The 21,683-nt window shown below is 35.9% G+C and overlaps 1 protein-coding gene across 1 annotated transcript; it reads left to right on the forward strand.

Annotated features, from left to right (window-relative positions):
* The first annotated feature begins 16,391 nt into the window (after positions 1–16,391).
* Positions 16,392–20,542, forward strand: LOC121418117. The gene is made up of 3 exons (XM_041611821.1): positions 16,392–16,397; positions 17,683–19,752; positions 20,188–20,542. Exons 1-3 carry the CDS (start codon positions 16,392–16,394, stop codon positions 20,287–20,289), a joined length of 2,178 nt encoding a protein of 725 aa, XP_041467755.1. The 3' UTR covers positions 20,290–20,542.
* The last annotated feature ends 1,141 nt before the right edge of the window (positions 20,543–21,683 follow it).

Below are 21,683 nucleotides of genomic sequence, written 5' to 3' on the forward strand. Positions count from 1 at the left end.
TGATATACAAAAGTTACAGCGAAAACCATTTTCAATTTTCTGAGAAAATGACATTTCATTGATTTTTTACCATTCGCTATGTAGGAATGCTGCTCGCATATGACGTCACAAATCAAATAGTTGAAATTCCAATAACTTTTTAATTATTTGATGAATTTTTCTCAAACCTTAGGCAATATTTTTTATTATTTTTTCTGCTATTTTTACAATAGACTTTTTGTCAGGGTGAACTTCCCCTTTAAGCAATGAATATGTCGTAAGGCTGGGGAACTAAGTGTGTGAAAATCGTTGTAAACTTTGAAGTTGATTTTCTCTGAAATGGGTTTGCACAGTCGTATGTGTGATACAACGATTCAGATGACCGCCAATGATATGTCGGGGGGGGGGGGGTTAGATTGAAGTGGGAGAGTCAGAGGGTTAAATTAGAAGAACAGGGAGGAGATAGAGCAGGAGGAAAGAACTCATTATTCAGCCCTGTTTCAAAGAGGACATTAGCTATAGGGGTCCCAGGACATAAATATGGACAAACCTTGTTTCTAAATAATAAAGATGAGTTTGGAACCTATCTTGTTAAATGTAGCATAATTAGTTTAATGGGAAGACCACTCTGACATTGAAAGATCGCAGCGTCGAAGAATAATTGAAAGGTTTAAAAAGCAGCTATCAGTGCTGGAGGAAGGGGGGGGGGGGCTTTCTGAGTTGTAATTGTTTAGTTGTAGGTTTACAGGTAATTTCAAGTTGGAAATGTATTGAAGAGGGATGAAGATAAAATTATGTTTCATCATCTCATTATTTCCTTCCCTTTCTTCACTTCCTACTTGTTTTTCCTTATGGTTTTCTTTTCCAAATGAATCTCATTACTGTGACCTGTAAATTTATTTGACTTGCTTCTCTGACAGTGTAAATTCCTTTGGAAATCATTCCTTATTTGATGGTAAATAACACCAAATACAACCTCATCAAAGTGTCCTTCCAAGCGTATCCCTGTCTCAAATTGAAATACGCTTATCTCTTTGATAAAGTTGTAATGGTTAATGTGATCATGAATTATTAGTGTGATGAAAAAAAGAAGAAGTGTAAAAATATAAGGTAATTGATAAGTTTACAACACCTCCTGATCGCTTTTGAAGACATATATACCCCTTTTAAACTGGCCTCTTCATTTTTCCCCGGCAAAATTCTGCAGCACGCATTCCTCACTTCCCCGGTGAAGGTACCCTTTTGCACTGACATCTCTTCCCCGGCGAAAGTCGACGGCTGATTTGGTCAGGCGGAAGTAAGTTCTGCACCTCAAGATGTGGAGAGGTTCGCTGGGAAGGTTCCTCTGTGTACCTTTCATACTGGACACTTTCCCCTTCGCAGGCGAACTTTACCAGGGAAAGGCACAGTATGAAAGGGGTAATATAGTAAAACTGACAATTTCACTGGCAAAAAGCCTTGTAGCTATCATGTTTCTAATCAAGCTTATAAGAATTTTCCTTGGCAGGTTAATTTCCTGAGGGAGATCCTGGCTTTCCTCAACAGGTCGGGTAAATTTACTTTAAAAAGTTGAAAGGGTAGTCTCTATTCTCTTTGGTAAAGTTCACCATAGACCTAAAAAGAAAAGCCATCCAAAAAAATTAACAATAGGGAAATGATCTGTGGATAGATGTCAAAGCCTAATTTACATTTAGGTAAAGCCCCCCCCCCCCACAAAAAAATGAATGTCAAACTTTCAATTCATTACTAGATTATATGAATGTGTTTGCCATAAAACAATTGTGATGTGAAAGGTGTGAAGTAATAGATGTTTTATATTTGATAAGTTTTGTTATTTTGCTTTGAAATTTTCTTTCATCATTTGCCCAATCAAAATAAACATTATCTTTTTTATATAAATCTGCTTCTCAAGCATGGCATAGTCTAAAAATGTAAGGATTATAATATTTGTAGCTTTTTATCATCCTTCACCAGATTTGAAAATTAAGTTTTCAAATGGTAATTTAATTTAAAAGTAAACTCAAATCATCACTGAGAGAGTGCAATATACCTAGTAAAGTGTATCCAAGATTGTTTGGGCCATGTGGTCTGGCTATACACCCTTCTTGAAATAAAAGACATTTTAGAAATATGAATTCCCCTACTGTAAAAACATCTTTGCTGCCCCCTGGAGCAATTCCTTTGTGGGGATAATACATTTCTGACAAAAAATATTAATTGTAATGTTATTCTAATTTTTGAACAAACTTTTGTAGTTTTATGGATAATTTTTTTGTGCTGAACTTCAGAAATGGTATCTCAAGTTCAACCATCCCCATAAAGAGGGGGAGAAATATGTTTGAAATACCTGTCTTTCATTCTGATTCATCAAATTAATTTGTCATTTTATTGTTAAGCTTCCCGTCTTGAGCAGGAAGATAAGTTTGTCTGAAAGTAATAAATCAAATTTTGGCGATCTCCAATTCAGCATTATTACCTGCCATATATTTTGATGATTCTAAATCGAATTTGAAAGCTCAATGTTTGGCAACACAAATGTTTATCATTACATGAAAAATGATTCCCCCAAAAGCATTTAACTTCTGACCTCTCTGTGGACATATTCCAATAATTTAACATTGCTTTTATGACAATGAGATTATAGAGGTACATCCTTTTTGACAAATTACATTTTTGTTCTTATTTTGATCAGGAAGTTCAATGCTTATAGAAATATTCAAGTAAATTAGATGAATTTCTTCAAATAATTTCTCGTTTTTATGTAGTGAATTTCAAAATGTTGCTATTTTAATTTTTCTTCAATGAATCATTGTAAAACAAGACTGTATTAATTTAATTTAGGAGGAAGGGATTGTTATTCAGATGATTGGAATATGGTAAAGTGATTCATCTTATTATTGTTTAAAAAGAAATGAGATTATTAAAGAAATATGGATCTATAGGAAAATGACTTTAACAAAGAATTGCAATATGATTAGAATATTTGCTCATATTGTCATTCTGTTTTAGAGCATAATTTATCAACAATTCAGAGGAAATTGAGCAAGTAAGGAGAGCATGAATAAGCAAATCAATTATGTGAATGAATGCTTATTCATATTATTATTTTTTATGAGCATCCTAAACCAAACATAAAGTTTGCCAATATCCTGAATGTTATATTTTATGCTGCAATGAGGCATGATTAAAACCCATTAAGAACCTAATGAAAATAGCTAGACATCATGCAATCATTATCAAGGTCATGTGGGTCATGAGGTCAAGTAAGGTCACTTCCCTTGCCTTAAGCAGCACCAGATGTTTTCATATAACTAAACATTTAACATGACATGATTTTCCTGCACAAATTACCATTTTTTAAAGGTTTGCCATATAAAAGAATTTAGATTATATTTTCATAATCTGAAAGTTTCATCATGTAATTTTCTGTATGCTTGCCATCTTGTACATTTTACAAGTAGTTTTTCTTCAATAGCAAACTTTATGATGAAGAAATTATATTTTGAATTAAGAAAAGGAATTTTATTTTCCGATGTTATTTAGGAAGGTTTAAGAAGGGTCTGTTTCACTCAAAGATTCAAGGACTAAGCTAAATATATTCAGAGTCAAGGGTTGAACTTATGTAAGGTCTTTCATGTCTAAGTTGGGAGGACATTATTGGCTACTTTGAAGTAAGTGATTAGATTAATCCTCAACCTTAAACTTTTAAAATTTGGTCAGTGCCATATTTATGTTTGACCACTTTTTCTCCATAGTGTTAAAATATAACCTCTCCCTTAAGGAAATTATAAATGAAATTTATTGTAATGATATAAGTAATATAAGTTTCGATCTATATTTTTACTTTAAAAACATTTCAATCTATTATTAATAGTTTATTCTTAGTAATCAATATACCTTCCAAGGCTTGCACTTAGCAAAAAATAACCATAGAGCATTACAGTTACCCTCAAATGTATATATACTAACACGTGTTGGTTCCAAGGTTTTGGATAAGCCATGGATTTTAAAGAAAAACCTTCCCAATTGATATTAATCTGAGCTTTGATAATCAAAGAGGAAAAGACTAATTTTGGTTTGACCACAAAACATGGGTAGGGCCAGGTATGGAAAGTCAAAATTAGAGGTCACCTTGAGTCTATATTTTTTTTCTGATTTGTTTTAATATATTTTTTTTCACAGAGGTTTGTTGATGAAGTGTTATAAACCAAGGGCTTTTTTATTCCAATTATGGAAGTACATACATGTACATGACCGAATAGATCTGTGCAAATCAAAATTTAGCTTTGCAAGGAAAAGATTATTTGTATATGGGTAATTCCACAGGTTGGTGGACATGAGCTTAAAAATTCAAATTCAATATTTTCTTGAAATTTGTAATACTTTATGTCCTTCATACATGATAATTTCAGGAACAAGAAATAAAAAGTTTATTTTCATATGTGTACTTTGGAAAAAAATGGTCAAAAGTTGTGTCTTCCATTCTGTACCAAAATACAAGAAAAATAGTGAAAAATGAAATATACCTTATTACCATTTTGTTATTGCAACAACATACCACTTTATATATTTCTGAAGTTTAGAAGAGTCAAATTACTTAAAATACACAACAGCTTTTCAAGTAAATTTGTAGTACTCATTCAAAAATGAATATTGCAACCTGCTCAGGTGATGTAACGTGAGTAACCGAAAAAAATGACTTTGTTTTCTGAGAGAAAAATTCTTCACAGTTAATTGGTGGGATTTTAAATTCTCTTCCTTCAAACAATCTTTGACACAGTGATGACTATCAAAATCATTAAAAAGTACAATTTTTTTATAAAAATGATGAAGAAAAACTGTAACGTGAGTAACTTTGTCACGGGAGTAACCATCATGTAATGTAAGTCACCAGTAAAAATTATTCAGTTAAGTAACATTTTCTGTGGGATGTCAAGTTTTAAGTCTCATGGTGAGTTGTGAAGTTATTTTTGATTAATTAAAAGCAAAATGAGGGTACACCTCTTTGATGTGACTCTTTGTTCATCAAAATATCAGTGGTCATACAATCACACAAAAAATTGAATATTAGTAGAAGTATTCACAATGCGAGAGTGCATTAGTAAGACTTGGTTTCGATTAACCAAACTTTAAAGAGTGTTCCAACAACACATTGAATGCCCTTACCTGTAACCCTATCTAGGCCGGGTATTTTTGGGAGCTGATATGGCCGGGGGGGGGGGGCCTCCCAGGCCCCCCTTGAGATCTCGGCCATTGGCCGCACGATCACGCCGAAAATTTCGTTTTGATGTTTCTAGCAATGAATTTTACACACATTATTGAATTTTTAATGACATGTGTGTTGTTAACCATACATGGACAAAATGTAACGTGAGTAACCATATTATCTGCATCCTATGTAAAAACCATACAGTATGTTCTTTATTTTTTTGATTATATACAAAGTTTGTCTCCCTAATATACTTCTTTGAAATGGATATAATCAACTTTCATAAAAGCCTTGTATGAGGAGACTTTTCACTTATGTCGGCTTTTCATTTTTTGCATGTCCAAATCATGTAACGTGAGTAACCGACATATTCCAAAGATTTGCCAGGAGCATAATAAAATTTCCCAAGTTTTGTTTTTATACAAAGGATAGTCAGACTGTGTACTTTGTTGTGATAAAAAGATGTTTAGTTCCTATCAATAATACTGGAGTTACAGCTCCAAGTATGAGTCAAGGTGTCTGCAAATGTAATGTGAGTAACCGTGGAATAGCCCATATGCTTGTGTCAGATTTAAGTAACAAATAATTATTTGACTTTTACTATATTACCATTTCATGAACAGAGGTTATCAAAATAAGTCCAATACAAAAAAAAACCTTGTAAATGGTGATAAAACGTGTTTATATGATTGGTATTGATAGAACTTATGGAGACAGGAAGAAGAGATAAACCATTTGTTCTTTGTACTTTATGCCTTTTGGGTTGATGAGTACCCCGAAGTTGAAGTTGAAGAGAAAATCCTGATTCATAGGTTAGGCTATTAGCTATCCAACCAAATCCACATTAAGATTCAGGCAAAAAGATGAAAGCATTATTTTCTGATTGCAGGAAAATCAAGTGGATTTCTCAGGGAGATTGGCCTTTTTTACTTTTTTCGATCTGGGAAAGTATTCTTGACCTTTTGTGAGAGCTTATGAAGTGATTTTTATCCCATTTGAAGGTGGAATCATCTGTCTTCAAGTAGCATTCTGTTCAAGTGAACCTGTCCTAGTTTGAAAAGATACAATGCCCAGTTTGATATTTTATTCAAAATAAACATTGTGTACTGTAAATATTTTGTAGATGCAAAGAATGGTTTGGAAAGGAATTAAATGTATTCTTAATTGCTTTGATGTAAAGAGATGGAAATTCACTGGTATATATTTTTTTCAGTTGGCTGATTTTTTCCGATAGAAGTAATTACATGATATTCATGGAATATTTTTATATTTGATATTGTTGTATGGAAATGTTATTCAATGATTCATCACAAGGCATGCATGATAGAAGGAGAGATCAAAAGAAAGAAAGAGAAAGGAAAATTGGAGAAGGAATGCGAGGAAGGAGGAAAAACAAAGTAGGCAAAGGAGAGAAGAAATGGGTGGGAAAGGAGAGAAGGGAAGAATTGAAGGTGGTCAGTGGGAAAGAAAAAAACAAGAAAGGAAAGAAGTTAGAGAATGCTTCATGTCAAACATATGGAATAGAGAACAGCAGAACTGAGGAAAAATTTCAAATACTTTGAATTGGAATTGAAAAGAGGAGAAGATGGTGTTTTGTTGTTGTTCTTCTCTATTTATACGCTGACTCTATTCATGCGCTGGTTATTTTCACAGGTTTATAGATTTAAGATATTGTTATTAGTAGTGACAATTTGTTGAAACCTTAATAAATTAGATGCTCTCGTAACTGATGTTATCATTGGCAGGAAGGATGTCACACGATGAGAAGGTAACTGATCAAATCATCCTCACACTCATAAATTGAACACCAGTTTCCCCTGGTAATTAATGAGGTTATAGTCTTTACAATCAGACCTTTAATTAATTGCATTTTAAGTTTCAACAAATTGTTTGCAAATTAGATAAGATCAATGTCTTTTCAATGCCTTCCAATCAAAATTCTTGATTAGATTTTGATAGTCTAGGGACTTGTTTGTGTAATCTTTTTTTAATGTTTACTTCTGAAATGTCATATAGCATAATAAAAGGTAGATTATAAATTTGGCAGCTATTTTACCTGTTACAAGACTGGATGAAACACATAAAAAAGTCAGAAAAAAGTCTTGTGGGAATTGACTAGCCAGACATATTGGGACATAACGATCATTGGTAATTTCCCACCCTAACATAAGAAAACGATGCCCAACGTTATGAGTTTCCTTGCCCTTTGGTGGTTCTGATCACATTCAAGCATGCTGACCTATTTCCAGTGGGTTTTCATATTTCAATGAGATTCATATTCATGCATTCACCTCTGATACTGGTGCTGATGATATTATATCACAGGTATGTGAAGAAGGAAAATAAGACAGACTTTCTCAAAGAACTTCAGTTGGCATAGTTCTATTATGAAATAATTCCCTGGCTTAGTGATTTGTAATAATTTCTTTATTTCGAAGAAAAGCAGTATACAAATGATGAACAAAGTATAACAATGAAAAAAGTAACAAGCACAATCGGGTCCATGATGGTTCAAGGCATGTTGAAATGTACGTAAAAATTTAAAGAGTGATAGAAATGCAGAATAAGAAAGATAAAGAGTCAAATACAGACAAGATAATTGGTTGATAATACTGAAATAAATCTATACTTTCTGCTGTTGTCATGTTGTTGAACAGAACACCATGTGTGAGTGTCACCTTGAATCACACCATAACAGTAGCATCTTTCTCTCTGATGATTTCCTCAAAATTTGACAACCTTTCTTCTCTTCCTCTTCCATCAGTATTTCCAGGTTCCCTTCTATTCCCAATACATCATGTCAATCATCTTATTTCCAGGTTCCCTTCTATTCCCAATACATCATGTCAATCATCTCTATGAAGAGCAAGAAGGGAATACCATGATTGTGTTATTGTCAGAATTTGTCATATGATTACCATCTTTGACCAGTTGTGTATTTTTTTTTATTATATGCTTTTCACATTGCATTTCCTTAACCCCATACTATCCTTAACCCCGGACTATCCTTTACCCCATACTATCTTTTTTCGATTCACAATGTCTTTCTTAACCCCATACTATCTTTTTTTTCGATTCACACTGTCTTTCTTAACCCCATACTATCTGCTAAACGGTGGTTAATGCCTTAACCCCGGACTATCCCTCAGCTCGTGAATACTGATGATTTTACCATACAGAGCGTGATTAACGTGCAATTCGACTTCTGTGATTGGTAAATGCTTAGCCCCACTTTCCTTAGCCCTGTTTCGTTTTCACACTGCATCTCTTAGCACCGCAATTGTGGTGCTAGCACCACAATAAGCCGGCTAACCCTGCTTTTTTGCAGGGCCAGATAGTACTGTACTATTTACCGTGCTAGCCCACTTTGCTAAAACGTAGTGTGAAAACGAAGTGGGCTAAGCTTAACCCTGGGAAATTGGTGGGGCTAAGACCCCCCCCCTTAGCCCCACCAATTTAGGACAAAAAGTACAGTGTGAAAAGCATATAAGAGAAGTTGCTAAAGATTGCTAACTTATTATTAATATTTTTTTTACAGCAGATGTTTCGAATGATAACATTTCTGCCCCCTAGCCTCCGCCCACTCCCAGTTACAAATATTAAGCTTATGCAAATAAGATGATTTATTGGTCAATAGATTAATTTTCATGAATGTTGCACCACTTTACATCAAGAGCAAAAGTTAATTTGTCTGGACCATTTACCCCATGCGTGCCTGTTTGTATTTGAATGGTTTGCTTGAATGTTTACACCAAAAAGTTGCACAATTTAGGGAAGTACATTGGTTGGCTAAGCAAGATTTGTATTATTGTTCTTTTCAGTTACTGTACTAAAGTGCATAATGAGCATCCTAAGCAGCCAAAAATAAAAATAATGTAGAGCTGCCCATTAAGAAGTCTAATCATATGACAGTTTAACAGTGCATCTGTGCTAAGAGCCTTTTGCCTCTCACCTCAGCAGATAAATTGTCAATTAAGACAGGAAGCAGCTTCATCCGTTTGATTCTTCATTTGCTTACAATCAGCGGAAGAGGAAAAGTTTGTATTCATTCATTAATAACCATCATGGAGCTTTTTAATGATATAGGATTCAGGATAGTGTTATCAGGGTTTCCTTTGAGGCCTTGTTCCAATTAGCCTGAGTTAAGAAATACCCCTCTGATTCTTATGTAGAGGAATTAAGCCAGTCATAAATTGCTCAAGACCAACATAAGCTATGAGAGAGTTATTTCTTGTATTCCTTCTCTAGATTTCACACTCAAGACAAACATTTTTTTGTAAAGATGGTAAAAAATTACAGTTTTAGAAGCACTGCAGTTTGGCCAAGGGTGATTTATTGATGATATTCAACTATTTTTTTGTCTCGCCCACCAGAGATGAAGGCGAGACTTAGGGATCCAAATGTCGTCTGTCGTCCGTCCGTCACAAATCTAATGACACATAATTCCACAACCGTAAGGTGCTTTTCAACCAAACTTGGATGGTAGATGGACTTGGGGGACCTGCATGTTATGCTGCAGTTAAAGGTAACATCATGGTAAGGTCAAAGGTCATTTTTAGGTCAACGTTAAAGTTTACATGCAAGACTCTCTTATGACACCTAACTCTGCAACCGTAAGTCACTTTTCAACCAAACTTGGATGGTGGATAGACTTGGGGGACCTGCATGTTATGCTGCAGTTGGAGATCACACGATAAGGTCAAAGGTCATTTTCAGGTCAACCTTACCTAACTCCGCAACCGTAAAGTGCTTTTCAACCAAACTTGGATGGTAGATGGACTTGGGGGACCTGCATGTTATGCTGCAGTCGGAGGTCACATGATAAGGTCAAAGGTCATTTTCAGGTCAACATTAAAGTTTACATGCAAGGCTCTTAAGGCAAGTGTTATTCCATCCCAGTCATATTATAATGAAGTGTTGATACAATTCTGTTGCATGCCCTCGCGAATCACGATATTTCTGGTTATTTTTATACGTGGGCGAGACACAAAATTGCTTTTGCCTTGTTTTGCTGTTCAATTCACAGATATGGTATGCCAAGTTTCACAGTCATATTCCAACCACCCATTAACATGAGCTAATGGAAACAGGGTTCTTCAATAACTTTTCTTTTCTTGAATTGGGCAGATCTGGCATGAATTTGGTTTGAGAAAAGTCAGAGGAGTAAAAACAGTTACCAGTATTTGTTATCACTCTGCTAATACTAGCGTTGCTGTTTCGCAGAATTTATGGAGAGAATATGTCCATATGCTTTTATAAGATTAGAAATGCATTACCAGGATTTGAAAAAAAATTGTTAAAATAAAAACAGCTTTTATTACTACACATACCAGGTCCCTTGATTTTTGTTTGTAAAGTGAACAAAAATTGAAATCAGTAACGTGTTGTTAATGTTCTTTTTATTTTTTCAAATCTCACATTGAGTTTAGGATATCAATGAATAGATTTTTAAAGATTTTTTTTCTTAAAAATTGAAGCTGGTAATGCAGCAAAAGTCTTAGAGGAAAGTAGATTTTGCACGGAAATAATTTGCATGACTTCCTTTATCTCTTTGTTTCCTTTTTCTGATGCCCTTGCCTTGAAAAAGCACTACGAAATTAAAATTTATCATTGAATGTAACTCGTACACTTGCTTATTTTGATTTTAAAGAGGAAATAACTAAGTGAGGGCATGTAAACATACTAAAAAAAAATCCAAAGATCCAGTATTAAAAGATTGTAAGATAACAAAAAGAATTAGCCATGTCATTGCTTGTTAATTGAAATCAAAACTTTGAAACAAAGAGAGTGAATTCATAAGAGCTTACAGATGTTGATAAGTGGGAGGAAAAGGAGGGACCTCTTCATCTGTAACCTGGCTTCAAGGCTGTTGGGAGAGTTGCCCCCCTTTTTTTATGTCATAATTTGAATGATACAATTTGACCGGAATGTTTTGTGCAAAGCAACTTTATTTTAAGGCACAAAATCTTTGAATAAAATTTGTCAATTTAGATATTTTTCACCAAGAAGCTTATAGAATTTCAAGCAATATCCTCACAACACTTAATCCATTAATTACAAGAAAAGCTTTCATGGTCTTGGAGGGAAACTATAGGTGGTTTCAGACCGCCTCAAAGTTCGTCGGTTACAGGTGTTTTCTGATTGGGAATTTACTCTGATCAGAAAATATCAGGTAATTTTGGCAATGTGAAAGCAAATTAAGCGTAATCTCCCCGAAATAAAATACCTGCTAAATAGCAGGAATTTGTCAAAATTACAAGAACTTTCATGGAGATTTTTCAAAGATCGCAGATATTTTGGCAGTGTGAAAGCAAATTAGGGAAACTTTTAGCCCAGCATATAATTTGGCGCAGGCACCGTGCGTGACCGCTGAGCTAGCCATTTTGAATCTTGCGCTTTGCTTGCTTATCAGACCATACTGCGCATGCTTGTAACTTTAGGAACTTATCCAGAAGAGTATGTTTCGGGGCAGTGTGAATGCGAGAATAATTAACAGGTATTTTCTAGCCTGAAAAAATTCTTATGATTTAAGCGGGATTCTTGTGATCGATGCCGTTTGAAACCACCTTATGATGTTTGAAAAGCAGCACTCATTAAAAGAATTAGCCATCTCATTGCTCCTTGGATGAAGTGTACACAAAGAAAAATCTGTTGATAACAATTTACAGATGGCTATTTGGTGAAAAGCAAAATACTTAGTCCCATTCAGACAAGCTGAAGATGAGAATCATGATTTTAAGAAATGCTCGAGGTATGAATGGCTCAGGGGGTTAAGGAAAGAGGGGAGGGGTTAGCTTGAAAATTTGAATGTTATAAATTTATGACAAGTATTTTGCTGTAGAAGCATGGTTGTTAGAAATTGCTTGAATGCAACAAAGATCTTATTCATGATTTTTTGACATAACTGAAGTGCTCTGCAAGAAGGTTATGACATCTTTGTATACAATCCAAGTTGACTTTTAGTTTCTGGGTCTTGGCAAAATAGTGGGTGGGCTTTAAACGAGGTGGAATCCTCATGAAAGCTTTTCTACAGATGCCACATTTTTGGCTTCGCATTTCTGATTTCATGTTAATAATTGTAGCTGTATAAAATTGCCTGAGTGCATGCATCCCTGTCTCCTTGATCCCTGATCTTTGATCAGGGATCAAGGAGTCATCATCCATCCTAATGCTGGGTTGAAGGTGAGAAAAGGAAGTCAAGAAAAGCTGAACAGGAAAGGATTTGACACCGCTTTGCCTCGGCAGAAAGCACCAAAAGGACCTCTTAATTCTTGTTTTCCTCGATCATCCCTAAGATTCAGTGTGTATTAAAATATTAAAGATCGATAGTATAGAAAGGTGATTGTATTTTGCTTGTTGAATTTAGATAACTGACCTTCCCTTTTCATATTGCCAGGTGTGTATTTTCTCATGATGTGTACTTTATTTTCTCATTATTTTAGAAATTGACTCTTTTCTATCATTTTTTTTCAATATTTCACGCCCCTATGTCTGTGCTGTATTTGATTCTACTCCCCTTTCATTACATCTGCTTTTACTTGATGTTTTCTTCTCCCCCATGGCCTTGAGCTCCTATTTGTCATCCTTGTTCCAAGTTGATGGGTGGTGACAAATCTTGTAGAAAAAAAATCCAATAGATCAATGAAAATATTTCTGACCAAGGTATGATTGTGATCTCTAAACTTGGATGAAAGTTTTACTCTCACCAAAGTGCCACATTCAACTTGCCTGAAATTGTACCTGTCTGTCTCCATGTTTCAGCCAACCACACCAGTAGAAGACATCAGTGAATCCTACCAAACTTCCCAAAGACACTTGTGTTAGGTCATTGATGGACCCTGCTGAACCTCATATACTAAGGTCAAGACAAGGACTTGGTGGAAATGTCCTATTTCCACTATTACATGATCCGATCCAATGTACATTTAGGAATAAGATTGGGAAAGGACTGATGGACAGATTTCCTTACAGGCTTCCTCTAGATGATCCAGGGGCCATTGCAGAAAGAGATGTGTTTAAACACCACTAAAAGAAATCAACTGCAAGAAATGAGCACTATGGAATGGATGAAAAGGAAGTTGTGTTTGATTTTTAGATTTGAATTCGATTACAACTTTTTGTGCAACAGATCCCCAGGAGTTTTACCAAAATTAACTCCCTCTCATTATTAGAAACAGCCCTCTCCTTATTAGAAAAAAGAGTTTTATAACACATCAAATTCAAATGTAGTAAAACCGGTCATGTCCTTGTGAAAAAAAAATAAAGGTGAACATATGCATGCATGACAAGATATATATTGCTCTTCAAGATAACAGTTTGCTATAACATTTTACATTTTGGTGATATGTTCTATTTATCATTTAGCTATGGGAATTTTAATTTGAAATGCAATGACCAGCTTCTCAATTATACGTCATGATGATTCCCTTCAAAAAATAAAGTTCATTATTAGAATATGGGTTTTTGTGAGAGCAACACTGCTTCTTACATTACAAGTCATCTGTATTATCCCTTGATGGTAGTTTGTAATGCTGATGTTGGCAGTTTACACATTACCTTACATACAACTAGCGATTTGTCATCGTGTTACATTTGTCTTCTTTTAACACAGTGGGAGGGAATTTATAACCCTGATAACATTTTGATAAATCATAAACTTCCATCCATATCCTCATTTACAACAATAGTTTTAATCCAACAAATGTTTGATTTCTTGTTTAACAAATGGAAATGAAAATGATTGAGAAATTGATTTAGCACCCAGGAACAGGCCACCAGTCAGTCATTTGGAAGTTGTTTGTAACTCATAAAGAGCATCATAAAACATGTCACCCTAGCGCATGCTTGTCTCTGCCCATCTACTACGGTATTTATGCATCTCTCAGATGTAATCAAAGTATATTCATTGCGTTGCTTGTTGCACACCAAGATTTGGCTTGGGGGGAAGAAACTCATAATAGGGTCACTAGAGGCCAATTAGCCACCTGAGAGGGGGCGGGATATCTCAATTTACAAGGGCGTGGCACCCCCACTTCTCCGAACTTCCTTCCCAATGAGAAACTGTTAAGTTACAGGTAGTGTGCTGGAAATGGAATGCTTCCCTATCCTAACCGCTGTCTTACGAGCTCATCTTGCTCTGACGTCCTTGTTGTCGTCGCAGACGTCTTTACACCCTCGGGCAAGACATTCTGAGGCCGAAGGAGTGATAGAGGGGGAGGCTCACTCATGAGATCTGATTTCCTTGTGTTTAAGGTCATGGGTGATCATGATGTCTTCATGCTACTCTTTTCTTCTCGTTGGCTTCATTTTAGATTACTTACTCTTTCAAGTGGCATCAAATAATGTTCTTCTGTAGACTGTGAGTAGAGACTCAAATATGGGTTATGGAAAATACTGTGAAATTACAGGTTTTTAACTGACCTTGAAGAAAAAGCTCTCTCAATTTCATCTCTCATGAAATATAGTGTATGGTTCAAATCCCATATTAGACCTGCCTCACATCTTAAACAGTGCTGTCATCAGTAATTATTAAGCCTAGAATGCATTTTGCTCAAACATATTGTGACAAACAGAAGTAAAATGTTCACTTAGATTTGTTACACAACTTGGACATTTTGCATTATACACAATGGATGGTATTAGGTGACGTTTTCATTGGCATGGTTTGAGACCTCCATTTAATGCAGGGGAGGTGATAGCCTTGGACCCCATTACCCTAAGCTTAGCAATTATATACACATCAATCTAGTGATCAATCACTAAGTTTTGTGTTAAGAGGCCCTCATCTTAGGAAGATGTGGAATACTTGGCATGTGTATTCTGAACATGCTGTCCGTCTACATAATACATGAGCACCTATTGGGGCAAGGCTAACTGCACTCTTACTATAAATTATTCACAAACAATGACCATTTGTCACAAATGAATGTCATTGTTCAAAAATGAATACTCATACAATTATTTATGCACATACTGGTATTCCCCAGTTCCACACAATTGTGTTGAACACACTTGTTCTTGCCTATATTCATCTTTATAAATAGTGTTTAGATTTGTGATGTAGAAGAATTTCTTGGGTTTTATATAATTTCTCTTTACAATGCATTATGCATTGCCATGACGGTGAATAAAGCCCCATATTTCTTTTAAGTACTTAATATTTCAGTCAGTTTCGTTTAAAAAGTAAAAATCCTGAAACACCTGCCTCATGACAGGAAAATATATTTTGTTACAAAAGCTTCAGGAAGTGTTTTGCTCTAGAAACAATCAATAGGGAGTCTTGTGGTGTTATAGCATTGACCTTTCTGTTTGCAAATCAACAAGGATGATTATTATATATCTTCATACCCACTCAGCAGAATAATGAAAATGGAAGTTAATAGAAATAGAATCTGTTGGAGCTATACAGAAAGTAATCTCTTGCATTATGGACTAAGCTTCTAAGTGCCTTTGATGTATTTGAGCCTTTTAGTAAAGATTCAGATATATACATGTATATATAGGTAAAATTATCTGCTTGGAGATTATAAGTAGGTTCAAACAAAGGAAAGTATGAAAACTCTGTGCACAAATAAATTTTTAACGAATTTTTGCCCTTAGGGCTTTGTCAAGTTATGACAAATTTATAGTTATGACAAATTTATTAGATTGAGTAAAAATAATGCATCATAAAGATGCGCATATCCAAAATAGTGAGCATAAGTGCACAAAAGAGATGACGAAAGGGATATGTCATTAAGGGGAAACGAGAGAAGACAGTAGGAGAGGTAAAGAGAGAGAGAGAGAAAGAAAAAAAAGTAGGGAATGAAGAACATACTGAGTGTGTAATGCATTTTCTCACTTTAAGTTATTCTAACTTTAAAAATTTCAAGATTGTTATGAAGAAAATATTTACCTGAGAATTTTCACCATCAAGCTGAATTAAAATCATCGCTCAAGTTGCCATTGAGAGATATAAATCTTAAGAACCACTTAAGCAAAATATCTATCTCCCACTCTACATTTTTTTTAATTGGGGTTTAGATATGAGAGTGGATTTTATGTTAAAGTGAGCAAATCCTTGTAATGGGTATGAAGAGGGGATGAGCCTTCTTGTTCAGACTGTTCTCAGAGCAGAGGGAGAACCTCTTCCAATTGTACCTTGTTTTTTTACCTTGTTGGAAGGCACACGTTCACTTGGACGGATGGATAGACACATTAATGGATGGAGGTATGTTTCCTGTCAACCATTTCACCACAAAAATGGTGAACCTGACCAAGAAAGCAAACTCCAATTTCATTGCTGCTTGGCATGGCATGTAGGTAGTACCGGGTAGAAGTGATACCTATGCAGTATATGTGCATGTTAATGACCTCATTTACATATTTCTTCTAATCGACTTATAAGAACAAATGTGAACTTCAACCCTTTTCCATAGTCTGATTTCGATGTCGGAATGCAGCCCACAGGTTTACAATCGTTGAATATAGCAAGCGTGAAACCTACAAATCACTCTCATTTTTAATTTTTTTTTAGCGACCGACCATCTGTGTGAGAGCAGCTTTGCCCTGTCAATTCTAACACCCCATGTCACTATTTCCTAATTTTGTCCCAAAACTACTTAGGAAGGGATAGAATTCTCTGCATCCATTCAGACTACAAGAATAAGAGTTTTATGTAGAATCACACAGTTTTCCAAGGCACAGGGGATTTCCTTCTGCTCTCAGGGAACAGTCTGAACTGTGTAGGGTCTTTATCTGCATACTTTACAGTGATTTACGAGGAGGGAAAGTAGGGCTGAGAGGGAATATGAATAGGATCTACCTAAATAATTGATCAGAAAATGTCTCCAAAGTTCTGATTTGCCTATGGCTGACAAATGTGTTTTTGCCTCATGACCTTCTGTATGAATGCTGTTGATGTTGGGTGGAATTTGGAAAAGGAGGAATGATGGAGAATATTAGGCAGTTTAAAACACCATTACTTACACATCAGCTTGATAGAGAGGCATGTAGTTTTAATCATAATGTTTTGATGATGTAATGAAAGGTGTTGAAAGATTCTTATCCATCATTATCCTGATAATATTCTACAATTATATTGTACTTATCACAGTGGAGCAATGTCTTTCAGGATTCTTCGTTGTCTGCATACATTGTATGCACAATTATATAAAACATTCTGGTCACTCAAATTGCTAAGCCAACAGCACAGACCACTTTGAATTTGTGTTTCATTTCATGGTAAAATTAAAGTTTTGTGTTTATCTTGATATGTAATTCTTCAAATAACTAGTCATTGGTATCAACTTTATAGAACATTGGCTGTATTCAAGATTTCATCATCATGGTTTACAAACAGAAAAGTATGTACTTGCCAAATTAATAAAGAGCCTGGATAATTGACCAATTCAATATTCATGTTTCTTATTGACTGATTTAATGAGATGGTAGTGTGATGCTTTCATGGTTATTCTGAAAAGTTATTGTTACCTTTTCCTCTTATTGTCTTTCAGAACAAAGTCAAGGCTGTGATCTCCAACTTCACCAGTGCCATTGATTATGCCAAACCACCCAGACAGGAGCCTCCAGTCTACAGGGCTGGCAATGAGAAGCAGGATGACGACAAGTCCGAACTGATGATGCCAAGGAAAGGAGGAAAGAAAGGGAGAGAAGGAGAGACAGAGGAGAAGAACAAGAAACCAGAGTTCTCCAATGATGTCCGGTCTTTCGCTATTGTCCTGATGGAGATGATGGCTTGGTTGAAGCAGAAGCAAGTTGATCAGGGTTTGGATCAAGACAATGCTGTTGGCTTCAAAGGCCATATCCTTTGGGATAAACCTGATCAAGGGTCAGTCATCGGAGCGAGACTTGCTGGTGAGGGATTTGTGAAATCAGTTAAGGGTGTCCCTAGTGTTTTTTACTCCCCTAATGTCAGTCAGGAGAGACTGGATATTGAAGCTGGTCAACTCTTGAGTGATGGAGCAGGAAGCGGAAAGGAAGGGACAGATGATAGGAATGGCACACCAAGTCCAAAGAGGATTTACTATGCAAATCAGGGTTACGCAGTAGAAGATATGCGAGCTAGGAGGGCAATGAGTGATGCTGGAGTTTATCGGAAGATTCTGAATAAGAGAATGGACCGAACAAACCTCCCTCCAAGACCAAAAAGTGGCGTTGCTGATATTCCTTCAAGAGAAAACCTTGACAGTACATATGTTGGACATGCAAAGGGTAAGAAAGGAGGTAGCAGGGAAGATGATGCAGAGAGGTTGATAAAACCAGATGATGGTGATGCTCATGGTTACCATAGTAACAGACATGGAGGAATGGTATCTGATTACAATAGAAATAATTTAACAGGAGATGGAAGCTGCTTGAAGGACAATCCGCGACTAGCAGCAACATTTCCACGACGTTCAATGATGTCATCTGAAATCCTGAAGAGCGAAAAGCGGCACAGCTTGTGTAGCAGTGATAGCGGGATATCATCACCTCGAAACTCTATGAGAAGTACTAATAAGTGTGGACAGAGTAAAAAAGCAGATGCTCACTTGATAGAACTGAATGACAGGGTAGAATCAGCTCTCTCTGACAGTGAAGCCACTCGAGGTACAGCGGTTTCAAAGTTGAGAGGCATGTTGGATGCAACTGCTCAGAATTTGAAGGTCAGTGAAGGGTCTACTGATGGAGATTCTTGTCATGAGGATGACTCCATGATAGAATATGGACAGAATTTCAGAAACAATCATAGGAGAAAACCCAAACAGCAACACTCTTGTCCAAGTGACACAGGAAGTGATGACTCCAAATCTGATGTTGAAAAATCATACAGGTCAAGAGTAAAATCATGTGACCAAAGTGATACAGAGAAAGAGACAGATTATGAAAGTGATAGAAGGAGAGGTAGTGGAGATGGAGCAGAGACACGCTCCACAAGTTCCCTCTCCAAGTTCTATGTCCGCAAAAAGTCATTGACGCCATTCACAGCAGGGATTCCAGAATCGCTGACCCCACCCTGCAGTCGACCTGTCAGTAGGGCCAGCAGTGCAGCTTCCCTCCTAGATGCTCAGGACTCTTGCAGGGCTAAGTCTTACTATGAAGGCTCCAAGGGACAACGTAAGTTCTCACTAGGTGCTGTTAAACATGAAGGACAAGTATATGCCTTACCGAGTGGTTCAGCCTATGGCTACTCACATGCTACACTACCCAAAGACCACCCATCTAGAAGCAGATGTCGAACCATGGACGTTCGATCAATGACATTGTCCAGAACCTCAAACATTCAAGACCATCAGGTTGTCATGGGACGCAATGGATGGGGATACTCCCATTTAGTAGTTGGCGGCAGCGGTGTCCGTACGCTACCACAAGCGATGCACAATGGGGAGCACTTCTTTATCAGGACAGTTCCCAGTGGAGTCACTAAACACCATGTAGCCTATAGTCAGCAGCTTCTAAGTGCTCTTCCTTGCCTCAAGGTAGGGGCAGGTCAGGATCAACTCCTAGAGGTTGGAGACACCCATGTAGCCATTATGGAATGGCTGGTCGTCATCAGGGATTCCGACAGTTGCCTCAATAAACAGGTCAGTCAAAGCTAATACTCTCTTCATGCTTTTTACTTTCTGTTTATACCCTAAATGCATGAAAATTTAGATCAATTTGAGGGAAAAGGTCTCTAATTTTGAGTGAATGAATTACAGAACCATAACCCTTTGTCTCATTTTTAACCTCTTTTCTTAAAAAAGAAAATACTCCCTTCAGTTTAGCACAAGATGCCTGACCCAGAATTTTTTTTCTGGTCATGAACTTCTTTGCAAATAAAGTTTTTATAAACCTTCCATGTATGTTTTATTTCAATCTTTATTTTTAAAGTAAATTGTAATAGCTTATTGTATGTTAGTGTTATGATTAGAGGCAATAGAAATCTAAGAACTCTCATATATTTGGTGTCAGCTGTGGGATTTGAAACAATGTAATTGAAATGACTAAACAAGTATCATTCTTGTTCTATTTAACAGTTACTGAACATTCTGAAAGCTTGTTGGAGCCGAGAGCCATGTCCAGAGGCCAATGACGTCCACTGCATGCTGGATAATTGTGTGACAGAAGTTCCACTTTGATGAGGGCAAAGGTCACTTAGCACCCTAGTCACCCCAAAAAACAATATTTTTGGATGATTATTTTAGTACAAAATTATCAGCTGCAAGATGGCGATTACTTGCAAGAGAATAATACAATATTTTTCCTTTAATCACCTTACCTAAATATTCCTGAGCAAATTTTGATCTGTTTTATAGTAAATTTTGTATACTAATAGTTTATTTGTAAATGTATATGAAACACTATATGCTACGGAAGCTTAAAAGTGCCACCGAGATGTTGAGATAATTATCTCGTCATATCGACATCTTGTAGAAGAGATGATCTGATGACGAGATCCCGGATCCCCGATCTTGTCATCTGATCATCTCTTCTTCAAGATGTCGACATGACGAGATCCGAGATCTTGTCATCTGATCATCTCTTCTACAAGATGTCAACATGACGAGATCTGGGATCTTGTCATCTGATCATCTCTTCTACAAGATGTTGACATGAGGAGATCCGGGATCTCGTCATCTGATCATCTCTTCTACAAGATGTTGACATGACGAGATCCGGGATCTTGTCATCTGATCATCTCTTCTAAAAGATGTCGACATGAGGAAATCCGGGATCTCGTCATATGATCTTTTGCTATCATGATGTCGACTTTCCAAGATCATTATCTCAACATCTCGGTGGCACTTTTAAGCTTCCATAATATGCATACATTTTTTGTTAAATCTTTTCAGTTCCTCTTGTACACATCTACAACATTAATTAAAAAAATGATGTGATGATACAGGATTTTATTGAGTGATACATACACACTCCATTATTGAAAATTGCCTTTTTGTGTTAAATTGGTATGCATGAACATTTGGTTAAAGTTCTTTAAAAGTTTATTTGAATAGAAAGAGAAAAATCCAACAAGTTTAACACTCAAATTTTCATCAAAATCGGATGTAAAATAAGAAAGTTATGACAAATTTTAAAGTTTCACTTAATTTCACAAAACAGTTATATGCACATCCTGGGCGGTATGCAAATGAGAAGACTGATGATGTCATCCACTCACTATTTCTTTTGTATTTTATTACATGAAATATTCCAGTTTTCTCCTCCTTGTCAAGTAAAACAACTGTTAATTTCTCCTTGAACATAAGGAATTAGCATTGGTTAATACTATTTGTTTCAGTCAACTTGGTCCTTTTTTGTCAAATCTGTAAAAAATGAAATATTGTATAATTAAAACAATAAAAAACCAAATAAAAGTGAGTGATGGATATCATCGACTGACTCATTTGCATGACACCGAGTTGTACTTATCACTGTTTCGTGAAAAATAAGCGATACTTTAAAATGCCATAACTTTCTTATTTTACATCCGATTTTTATGAAATTTTCAGTGTTAATGCTCATATAATTTTTC

Source organism: Lytechinus variegatus, chromosome 7, assembly GCF_018143015.1.
Source record: "Lytechinus variegatus isolate NC3 chromosome 7, Lvar_3.0, whole genome shotgun sequence".
Classification (NCBI taxonomy): domain Eukaryota; kingdom Metazoa; phylum Echinodermata; class Echinoidea; order Temnopleuroida; family Toxopneustidae; genus Lytechinus; species Lytechinus variegatus.

Coding starts and splice junctions, on each gene's coding strand:
- LOC121418117 (XM_041611821.1), top strand. Junction 19,753..20,187: donor ACAGTTGCCTCAATAAACAG/GTCAGTCAAAGC, acceptor TCTATTTAACAG/TTACTGAACATTCTGAAAGC.